General features: G+C 40.3%; 1 protein-coding gene across 2 annotated transcripts in view; it reads right to left on the minus strand.

The window, feature by feature from the left end:
• The window catches only part of CRYL1 (crystallin lambda 1), a 130,157-nt gene that overhangs the window by 84,155 nt on the left and 34,014 nt on the right, over window positions 1–11,988 (minus strand). For both annotated transcript variants that reach the window (XM_040447979.1, XM_040447980.1), the window contains one exon: window positions 11,744–11,870. In XM_040447979.1, coding sequence (XP_040303913.1) covers window positions 11,744–11,870 — 127 coding nt within the window. The remainder of the gene's footprint in view (window positions 1–11,743; window positions 11,871–11,988) is intronic.

The following is an 11,988-nucleotide window of genomic DNA, read 5'->3' on the forward strand; positions in this document are numbered from 1 at the left end:
CAGTCCCACAAGAAATACTGAAGGGGACTCTGTGAATGGAAAAGAAAAACCAAAGTGACAGTATGAACATAGGAAACACAAAAGCAGAAAAATGAATGTTTCTATAAGAAATCAGTTAAGGGAGTGCCTGGATGGCTCAGTTGGTTAAGCGCCCAACTCTTCATTTCAGCTCAGGTCATGACCTCACGGTTCCTGGGTTCAAGCCCTGTGCAGGGCTCCACACTGGCAGCAAAAGCTTGCTTGGAATTCTCTCTCTCTGCCCCTCCACCACTCTGTCTCTGTCTCTCTCTCTCTCAAAATAAATGAGTAAACTTAAAATAAAAAAGAAATCAGGGGCGCCCGGGTGGTTCAGTCAGTTAAGCATCAGATCTTGGTTTCGGCTCAGGTCATGATCTCAGTTCATGAGTTCCAACCCCTGAATCAGGCTCTGTGCTAGCAGTGCGGAGCCTGGTGGGATTCTCTCTCTCTCTCTCTCTCTCTCTCTCTCTCTGCCCCGCCCCTGTTCTCTCTCTCTCTCTCTAAATACATAAATAAACTTAAAAAAATTTTTTAAACAAATACAAATAAATAAAAAATAAACTAAAAAAGAAATCAGTCAAGGAACTCACAAAAGGATATAAAATATGACACTATACAGCTAAAACGTGGAGAGGGCAGGTGTAAAGAATGGATTGAAGCTTAAACAGCCATCAATTTTATATAGACTGTTATATGTAGAAGATGCTATATACAAACCTAATAGTAACCACAAATCAAACCTATTGATAAATATGCAAAGAATAAAGAAAAAGAAATCCAAACATATCACTAAAGAAAATCAGCATACCATGAAAGATAACAAAGGATCAGAGAAAATCTCCAGAAACAACTACAAAGCAACAAATACAAATATCTATCAATAATTACTTTGAATGTATAATTCAAACCGGACTAAATGCTCCAATCAAAAGACATAGGGTGTCAGAATGGATCATAATAATTTTTAAAAGACCCATCTACATGCTGCCTACAAAAGACTTGCTTTAGGGGCACCTGGGTGGCTCAGTCAGTTGAACATCCAACTTCAGCTCAGGTCATGATCTCACAGTTCATGGGTTCAAGCCCCACACTGGGCTCGCTGCTGTTAGCACAAAGCCCACTTCGGATCTCTCTCTCTCTCTCCCTCTCTCTCTCTCTCTCTCTCTCTCTCTCTCTCTGCCCCTCCCCTCCTTGCACTCTCAATCAATCAATCAAGACAGACAGACTCATTTTAGACCTAAAAACACCTGCAGATTAAAAGAGAAGGGATAGAGAAACATCTATAATATAAATGGATGTCAAAAGAAAGCTGGAGTAGCAATACTTATATGGGACAAACTAGACTTTAAAACAAATACTGTAACAAGAGACAAAGAAGGGCATTATAAAACAATAAAGGGAACGACCCAAAATAAGATGTAACAATTGTAAATATTTATGCACCCAACATGAAGCACCCAAATACATAAAACAATAACAAACATAAAGGAACTCATTGATAATACTACAATAATAGTAGGGGGCTTTAACACCCCACTTACATCAACGGACAGATCATCTCAACAGAAAATCACCAAGGAAACAACGGCTTTGAATAACATACTGGAACAGATGGATTTAACAGAGATATTCAGAACATTCCAACCTAAAACAGCAGAATACAAATTATTATCAAGTGCACATGGAATAAGAGATCACACGTTAGGCTACAACACAGGCCTCAACCAATTCAAGAAGATCAAAGTCATACCCTGCACCTTTTCTGACCACAACACTATGGAACTAGAAGTTAACCACAAGAAAAAACCTGAAGGCCACAAATACACGGAGGTTCCATAAAATGCTACTAAACAATGAATGGGTCAACCAGGACACAAAATAAGAAATAAAATGAAAGTACAAGGGTCCAAAATCTTTGGGATGCAGCAAAAGCAATTCTAAGAGAGAAGCTTATAACAATACAGGCCTACCTCAAGAAATAAGAAAAATTTCAAATAAATAACCTATGCTTAACCTGAAGAGGCTAGAAAAAGAACAAACAGAACAGAAAACTAGCAGAAGGAAGGAAATAATAAGGATCAAAGCAGAAATAAATGATATAAATAACAGATCAATGAAACCAGGAGCTGATTTTTACAAAATTAATAAAATTGATAAACCTCTAGCCAGACTTATCAAAAAGAAAAAAAAGGACCCAAATAAAGTCACAAATGAGAGAAAACAAGTAACAACCAAGACCACAGAAATACAATTACAAGAAATTATGAAAAACTAGATGCCAACAAATTGGACGACCTAGAAGAAATGGATAAATTCCAAGAAACATATAAATTACCAAAACTGAAACAAGAAAAAATAGAAAATTTGAATAGACTGATAACCGGCAAAGAAATTGAGTCCATAATCAAAAACCTCCCAACAAACAAAAGTCCTGGACCAGATGGCTTCACAGGTGAGTTCTACCAAACATTTAAAGTAGAGTTAATAAGTACTCTTCTCAAACTATTCCAAAACATAGAAAAGGAAGGAAAACTTCCAAACTCGTTCTATGAGGTCAGCATTACCCTGATACCAACATCAGATAAAGACAGCACTAAAAAAGAGAACTATAAGCCAGTATCTCTGATGAATACAGATGCAAAGTCCTCAACAAAACACCAGCAAACTAAATCCAACAATACATTTAAAAAACCATCCAGGACGATCAAGTGGGATTTATTCCTGGGTTGCAAGGGTGGTTCAACATTCGCAAATCAGTCAACATGATACATTACGTTAATAAGAGAAAGAATAAGAACCATATGATTATTTCAATAGATGCAGAAAAGCATTTGACAAAGTACATCCATTCATGATAAAAATCCTCAACAAGGTAGGCTTAGAGAAAATACACCTCAACACAATAAAACCCATATATGAAAAACCCACAGCTAATATCCTAAATGGGGAAAAACTGACAGCTTTTCCTCCACAGTCAGGACCAAGACAGGAATGTCCACTCTTGCCACTTTTTTTTAAACATTCATTCATTGATTCATTCATTTAATTTATTTTGAGTGCAGGCACACATGTGAGTAGGGGAGGGGCAGAGGGAGAAAGAGAGGGGGAGAGAGAGATCTGGACTCCCAGCATGGAGCCCAATGAGGGACTCAATCTCATGGCCTGTGAGATCATAACCTGAGCCACAATCAAGGGTCACTTAACTGAGCCACCCAGGAAACCCAGCACCACTTTTCTTCAACATAGTACTGGAAGTCCTGGCCACAGCCATCAGACAACAAAAAGAAATAAAAGGCATCCAAACTGGCAAAGAAGTAAAACTTTCGTTATTTGCAGATGACATAATACTCTGTACAGAACACCTAAAAGACTCCACCAAGAAACTACTAGAACTGAAAAATGAATTAAGTAAAGTCACAGGTCACAAAATCAACATACAGATATCTGCTGCATTTCTTTCTATACACCCATAATGAAGCAGCAGAAAGACAAATTAAGGAACTAATCCCATTTACAATTACACCAAAAATAAGAAGATTCCTAGGAATAAACCTAACCAAAAAGGTAAAGAACTATACTCTGAAAACTATAAAACTCTGATGGAAGAAACTGAAGACAACACAAGAAATGGAAAGACATTCTATGCTCATGGAAAGGAAGAAGAAATATTATTAAAATGTCTATATGACTCAAAGCAATCTACACACGTAATGCAATCCCTATCAAAACACCAATGGCATTTTTCACAGAGCTAGAACAAACAATCCTTACATTTGTATGGAACCAGAAAAGACCCCGAATAGCCAAAGCAATCTTGAAAAAGAAAAGCAAAGCTGGAGGCATCACAAGTCCAGATTTCAAGCCATATTACAGAGCTGTAGTGATCAAGACAGTATGGAATTGGCCCAAAAACAGACACATAGATCAATGGAACAGAATATAAAACACAGACATGAACCCATGGTTACATGGTCAATTAATCTCGACAAAGCAGGAAAGGATATGCAATGGGAAAAAGACTGTCTCTTCAACAAACGGTGCTGGGAAAACTGGACAGCCACATGCAAACGAATGAAACGGCAACATTCTCTTTCACCATACACAAGAATAAACTCAAAATGGATTACAGACCTAAATGTGACACCTGAAACCATAAAAATTCTTGAAGAGAGCACAGGCAGTGATTTCTCTGACATCAGGCCACGGCAAATTTTTTCTTGATGTCTCCTGAGGCAAGGGAAACAAAAATACGCTTGGGGACTACGTCAAAGTAACAAGTTTCCACACGGCAAAGGAAACAATCAACAAAACTAAAAGGCAACCAATGGAATGAGAGAGGATATTTGCAAATGATGGATCTGATAAAGGGTTAGTATCCAAAATCTAGAAAGAACTTGTAAAACTCACACCCAAAAAACAAACAAACCAATCCAATCAAAAACGGGCAGAAGATATGAATAGAGAAGACATCCAAATGACCAACAGACACGTGAAGAGGTGCTCAAGATCACTGGTCATCAGGGAAATACAAATCAAAACTACAATGAGTGTAGACACCCTCATACCTGTCAGAGTGGCTAAAATCAACAACATAAGAAACAAGGGTTGGCAAGAATGCAAAAGGAGAACCATCTTGCACTGTTGGTGGGAATGCGAACTGGTACAGCCACCTTGGAAAACAGTGGGGAGGGTCCTCAAAAATTAAAATGGAAGTGCTCTACGGTTCAACAATCACACTACTATGTATTTACCCAAAGAATACAAAAATACTAATTCAATGGAATACACGCACCCCAATGTTTATAGCAGCATTATCTACAATAGCCAAATTATGGAAAAAGCCCAAGTGTCCATTGACTGATGAATGGATAAAGAGGACAGGGTATATACATACAATGGAATATTACTCAGCCCTAAAAAAGATGAAATCTTGCCATTTGCAATGACGTGGATGGAGTTACAGAATATTATGCTAAGCAAAACAAGTCAGAGAAAAACAAATACCATATGATAACTCTTACGTGGAATTTAAGAAACAAAACAAAATATTTGGAATATCATGGAAAAGGCAAAACGGTAAGAAAAAAAAACAAAAACAGATGACTGTTTGCTAGGGCCCAAGGGGAGGGAGGAGACTGAGAACAGGGGAAGGAGGGCACTCTGGGTGGTAATGGAAACGTTCTCAAGTCTGAATGTGATGGTGACTACACGATTATACGCATTTGTCAAAACACACAGAACTAATCACTAAAAATGGTGAATTTTATTATATGTAAGCTATAGTTGTGTAAACTTGATCTTACAAATTTTTCTTTAAAAAAACACACGGAGCGGTGCCTTGGTGGCTCAGTCAGTTAAACCTCTGACTGCAGCTCAGAGCATGATCTCACAGTTTGTGGGTCTGTGCTGACAGCTTGGGGCCTGGAGCCTGCTTCGGATTCTGTTGTCTCCCTCTCTCTCTCCGCCCCTCCCCTGCTCATGCTGTCTCTCTCACTCTCAAAAATAAACAAACATTAAAAAATTAAAAAAGAACACACATGGAAGAGAAAAGGTAAGATTTGAGTTTCTGTGTATACTCCCGTATGTTCTCAGTGTTGGCTGCCCGTGTGCCCTTTGCTACGCAAGCACCCCAGCCCCGTACCCACAGCCCTGTCCCTACCGAAATGATTACACTGAGTCTCGGTGAACCAAGACCTAATGTCCAAAAAGTTTCCATCCTTTAAGAAAATATACACATTCAAAAGTGATGTTAGTTTTTATGAATAGTGCATCCTGTAATTCCTGACAGTGTCTCAAAGTCCTCATCAAAATGACTCGCATCTTCTAAATTTTAAAGGTAAAGTTCAGATGCAAATTCTGCGCATCTACACAGATGATGAAATTTTTACTTCTAGGGTTTCAGCAATTGTCCTGATTTTGTATAAGTAAATTCCATTTAAACTCCCTAATTCTATAAGCCATTCCCATGGCTCCTACCGGCTACTTCAATCTCAAGTCTTAAATTCCAGAAATCAGATAAAGGCTCTATATCACAGCACTAAGGCTCTTTCAGAGTCAGTCAAAGCTTTAGACAGGCTTTTCAGAATAAACTTACTTTTCTAGCACAGTAGATTTTCTTGCTAGGCAAGATTTGATTTCCAAATTGCACCAAGTTCTAGTAATTCAGGTTTCATTCTCGCCTGCTCCCACATTTCAGCAGACAATTAAGGAACTTTCTGACCCGTGCTCCTACCCTCTGGGGTTTGGGTAGAAGACAATCCACCATAGAGAGTTACACTCACATTCCTGGGACTCTGACCCTCGGGGACTCAGTAAATCCTACAGTAGGACTGTTTGTAGTTAAACAACCGTGTGGCAAGCAGTGTGTTTTGTTCATTTGTTAATTCACAAACTCTGTCTCCTGCTTTTGAACAATTCCCAAAGGTAATGATAATTTTCCTTTTGTAAGAAAATGTCTCCAAATGGCCCAGATTAATATTTCTACGAGGCGAACCTTTCCTTTTATAAATTGGAAAACAGAATTGTAAGAGCTGATAAGGGCACAGCTAGCAAGAAGTCTATGGGCACCAAGATGAGGCAGGGCCAGGAGGCCTGGTAAAGAGTAGACACCTGACAGATGGCGCTTTGGTACTTCAGCTTTAATAACATTCTTAGATGGAAGGTTCTTTCAGATCAGGTATCACATGATGAACATAACAATTATGTTAAATCCAAAAACCATACTTAAATCTGGTACAATTTTGGGCAAAGCACACAGCAAGAAGTGTTCTAAGTTTTAAACAAAAGTCACGATACAAAATTCTATTTATGGTATAATGTTAAGTATGTTAGAGAAAGAGAGGAAAGACCTAGAAGAAATGGAAGGAAATACAAATACACCAAAACGTTAAGACATTTGGGAACAATGGACCGACACAGGATTTTCCTAAACTCCCTTCATTCTTTCTTTACTCTTTAAAATATATTTTTAACATCCTTAGATTGTTAGAAATCTCATGTAATTTAACAAACACATGATAGAACACGAGGCAGGTTTTGATTTCGGAGGGTTATTGACTTGTTTGTTTGATAAACAGAAGATGAAATTAATAAGTATTAGTTGCAAAATTTGCAAAATCGAGTTTGCCCTGGGTCATACAAAGAAATTGTGTAAACACGCTCAAGACAGTCAAAGCAACAGACAAAAAAATGCAATCTTGATTTTTGTTTTCTTACCCATTCTTCCTTCTAGCTTCACTGTCCTACTAAACGCCTTCCTTGGAGGATTCTAATCAGGATACAGAATAAAACCCAAACTCTTGATTTCTTTCAGAGAACACTTAAATAGCGCTCCTATATGCCATGCGTTACTCCAAGCATCTTACAAATGTTAATTCATTTCCTCTAAGTAAGTCTTCAGGCTGGCATTCAAGCACTCCCCACTTGGTTTCCACTCCCAGCCCTCTCCCACTGCTCCAAACGCCCTGTGACAGCGTCACCATTCCACTCTGGTTGCCTAAAATACACTCACTGGCACCACTCATCCTCATTCTTTCATTCCCCATTTTTTTTTAAATATTTATTTATTATTTTTGAGAGTCAGAGCATGAGTGGGGGGGGGGAGGGGCAGAGAGAGAGGGAGACCCAGAATCCAAAGCAGGCTCCAGGCTCTGAGCTGTCAGCACAGAGCCCCATGCGGGGCTGAAACTCTCGAGCCGTGAGATCATGACCCGAGCCGAAGTCGGACACCCAACCGACTGAGCCACCCAGGCGCCCCATCATCCGATCAGTTCTTTCTGAGACACTGTCCCCACCTGTTCCCCAAAATCCACTTGTCAAAGGCCAAAGCAGGCTCATATCCTACCTTCATCAAACCTTCCCAAACCCTCCTGGCTCAGATCTGGGCTCCTCCCTATTACTCTTCATAGAACTAGAAGTACAAGGGATTTCCAAAGAACATAATCTCAGGAAATAAATCTAGTTACTAGAGTTTACATCACTTTTCTCTATATTCCTTTCTATACACTGACTGACTCAGTGTTGTTCTGCATAACAAATGCTGCTCAGTATGTAAATGTCACATGTATTCAATCTGCAGACAGACCTAAAAGAGCAACTTTCAATACTGTGCATAGAACATGTCACCCCACATCATTTGTTTACTATCAAAATTGTATACAAATGGTCACAACAGAAAATTATTTTATAAACTTTTTAAGCATTTTCTGTGTGAAGTGCTGTGACTAAAAATTTTACGTGCATTATAACCCAGAATATTCCCCAAAAACTATCCCATAAGAGGAAGACTCACCTTACATTCAAGTCATCATAAAGTTCTCCTATTATGCAGTACTATCTTTTTTTTTTTTTTTTTTTGAAAAATAATATACTGTTTGGGGAAGACACATTGATCTGAACTAATTCAATCATGCTAGCCTAGAGATCATCTGATAAAATCTATTTTTCAAAATGGGACCAGGAGACAAAGAAATTTAACATAGATGTTTTAATTATTCCTGGGGCATGACTTCACAATTGCTACTGCAGGAAAATTTGTAAATAAACTTTATAAAGATCACTTTAACACACAAAAAGCAACATAGTTGTTACGTTGAGAAACAAGTATACCACCAGAGAAAGTTCTGAGAATTGGTAGTCAAGGCTGGATATAAATCTTCCAATGCCATATCACATGTGATGCACAGCAACATCTCAGGAAAGCAAAGAAGATGTGCTGTGGAAAACTGTTTAGAAAACAGACTCAAGGGGCGCCTGAGTGGCTCAGTTGGTTAAGCATCCAACCTTTGGTTTTGGCTCGAGTCATGATCTCACGGTTCATGGGATCGAGTCCCCATGTCAGGCTCCTTGCTGACAGCACAGAGCCTGCATGGGATTTTCTCTTTCCCTCTCTCTCTGCTTCTACCCCATTCACTCTTTCTGTCTCTTTCTCTCAAAATAAATCAATTAATTTAGTAAAAATAATAAAGTCTCGAGGCACCTGGGTGGCTCAGTCAGTTAAGTGTCCGACTTTGGCTCAGGTCATGATCTCACAGTTTGTGAGTTCAAACCCCACGTCAGACTCTGTGTTAATAGCTCAGAGCCTGGAGCCTGCTTCAGATTCTGTGTCTCCTTCTCTCTCTGCCCCTCCCCTGCTCGCACCCTGTCTCTCTCTCTAAAATAAAGAAACATTTTTTTTAATTTTTTTGAATGTTTATTTATTTTTTGAGACAGAGAGAGACAAAGCATGAACAGGGGAGGGTCAGAGAGAGGGAGACACAGAATCTGAAACAGGCTCCAGGCTCTGAGCTGTCAGCACAGAGCCCGACGTGGGCCTCAAATTCACAGACAGCGAGATCATGACGTGAGCCAAAGTCGGCCGCTTAACTGACTGAGCCACCCAGGCGCCCCTAAAATAAATATTTTTAAAAATATTTTTAAATAATAATAAAGTCTCATTCGTTAAAGAAAAAAAAAAGAGACTCTCAAAACATCACTCTACTGAAGGCAGACACTGGAGTCAGAGATACTTTTTTTTTCCCAATGTTTATTTCTGAGAGAGACCGTGTGAGCAGGGAAGGGGCAGAGAGAGAGGGAGACATAATCTGAGCTGTCAGCACAGAGCCCGATGCAGGGCTCGAACTTGTGAACTGTGAGATCGTGACCTGAGCCGAGATCAAGAGTCAAATGTTTAACCGACTGAGCTACCCGGGAGCCCTGAAACACTTGTTAAGAGTTTCAACAGAAATGGCTTTTTTTGAAAAAATGTGAAAGAAATATTTCAGTAATGTGTTAGATATGCCTATTTAAGATCACATTGTATACATAACTATAATACTTTATTATGGATCATGTAAACATTATACATCAAACTGACCCCAGAAAGAACTGTTTTCATCTTCTCATTGGAAATAAGGAGACTCGACTTCCATGGCAGTGACCTCAGGTGTGAACACGGACGGTTCTCTTCACAAGCACCCGGTGCCCTGGCTATTACGTCAACTGTACGGATGAGGAAGCGCAGCTTTGACCTGGAGAGACTCACAAGGTCACACAGCTGCTCAGTGCGGAGTCCACTTGACTTACAGTGTGTGTCCTCAACCACCACCTCCACGGCAGGAAGCTCCCACAGGCCTTTCGTGTCAGAAGCCACAAAATGTAAATTGATTCTCCTCCTCCGTAGGATCAGCATAAAAAGCACATACTTTCCTTAGAAACGAGATGTGCGTCAAGAACCTTCTCTGCTGAGCCCACACCGTGCTCCTCAGACGGTGAATCCCCCACCCTCACGGCACCCAGCATCGCAGTAAGGGTGGAACAGACAGCACTCGAAAGCTCCTTAAAGGACCCCTCTGATCCCATGTAAGACTCCCCAGTTTAATACAACCTTCACCAAATGAGAGACAGAGATGAAAATACTCAAAAGAGATACGGAATTGGCAAATAGTGCTCTTCCTATGTTCCGTTTGACACTCATTTGTAGTTTTTTTAATGTTTATTTATTTATTTTGAGAGAGGGAGAGAGAATCCCAAGCTGACAGCACAGAGCCTGACACAGTACTTAAATTCATGAACCATGAGATCATGTCCGGAGCCGAGATCAAGAGTCAGATGCTTAGGGGCACCTGGGTGGCTCAGTGAGTTAAGCGTCCGACTTGACTTCAGCTCAGGTCATGAATTCGTACTTCATGGGTTGGAGCCCCCCCCACCAGGCTCTGGACTGACAGCTCAGAGCCTGGAGTCTGCTTCAGATTTTGTTTCTCCCTCTCTCTCTGTCCCTCCCCTGCTCACACTCTGTCTCTTTCGCTCAAAAATAAATAAACATTAAAAAAAACTAAAAAAAAAAAAAAGTCACTTAACTGACTGAACCACCCAGGCGCCCCAACACGCATTTGTTAAATGAAGTAGAAAAACTTTAGTGCTACAAAGATGGAGAACCTAGATTTCCTGTCTTTGACTTCAATCTCAAAAGTAGCAGCTGACCATAAAACACACTGTCTTTCTGGTCTGCTCCCAAATTCTCAGCTAGAATGTCGTTACAGAAACAAAATGCAATGTGCAACATGGAATAAATGGAAATGTGCCAGCCTCAGAACACATAATATCCAGGAGGGAGATCAGGAGTGATGCTAGTTTAGGTAAACCTGCTTAAACTTTACGGCACTAAGTGTAACATGTTTAAAAGACAAATTTATACATCGCGGTTCTTAAAGAGGTGCAGAAGCCGTCCACAGACACAGGAGCTCCAGGAGGGATGGGTCCTGACCCGGCAGGCACCAACCTGCCCGCACAGCCCCTGAGGCTGTCCCCAGCCTCGCCTGGAGCTTTCTCTGCTGTGTCAACAGTTCTTTCAGGAGTTCTTTTTAAAAGTGAAGTCGCTGGAAAAGCTAAATGCAAATATTACAAGAAATGAAAAGGTTTATTCTAGGTGATTTCTTTAAGCTTTTACTGTATTATGTATCAGAACAAGAATAGGATCTCTCATTCAGTAAGAACATAAAACAAAAAGAAACGTGTTAGCTGTCCAGAAAACCGTATTTCTGCTCAAAATTCTCCTCTGAACACAGGAGTTTGAAGAGAGACTGTATAGGAGATGTTTTGAAACAATGTTTCCTAGCACATAAAACAGAACCCCGACCTTCAGGTACATGATGCCCACACTTTGCCCTTTATCTTCCCCTGCTCTTCCAAGGGGACTGGAACACCATCCCAAGAGCTTACAGACCTGAGTGCAGGACCCTTAACTCACCTGAATGTGCAGGGCGCCCTCTACTGCCTCCTGGATGTTCAAACAGCCACTGATGAGTGACAGCTGGTCTTGGGCACCCAGAGAGCCTTTCAGAGAGCCCGACTGCTCCAGAAACGTCATCTCTTTTCTAGAAAGAAGAGTGACCCTGTGAGTATTCAAGAGCAAATTAAAGGCAACGGTAGGGCGCCTGGGTGGCTAAGTTGGTTAAGCATCTGTCGGAGTCTTGATTTGGGCTCAGGTCACGA

The sequence above is a fragment of the Herpailurus yagouaroundi genome, unplaced genomic scaffold, assembly GCF_014898765.1.
Source record: "Herpailurus yagouaroundi ecotype Mexico unplaced genomic scaffold, PumYag 197, whole genome shotgun sequence".
In the NCBI taxonomy this organism is placed as follows: Eukaryota; Metazoa; Chordata; class Mammalia; order Carnivora; family Felidae; genus Herpailurus; species Herpailurus yagouaroundi.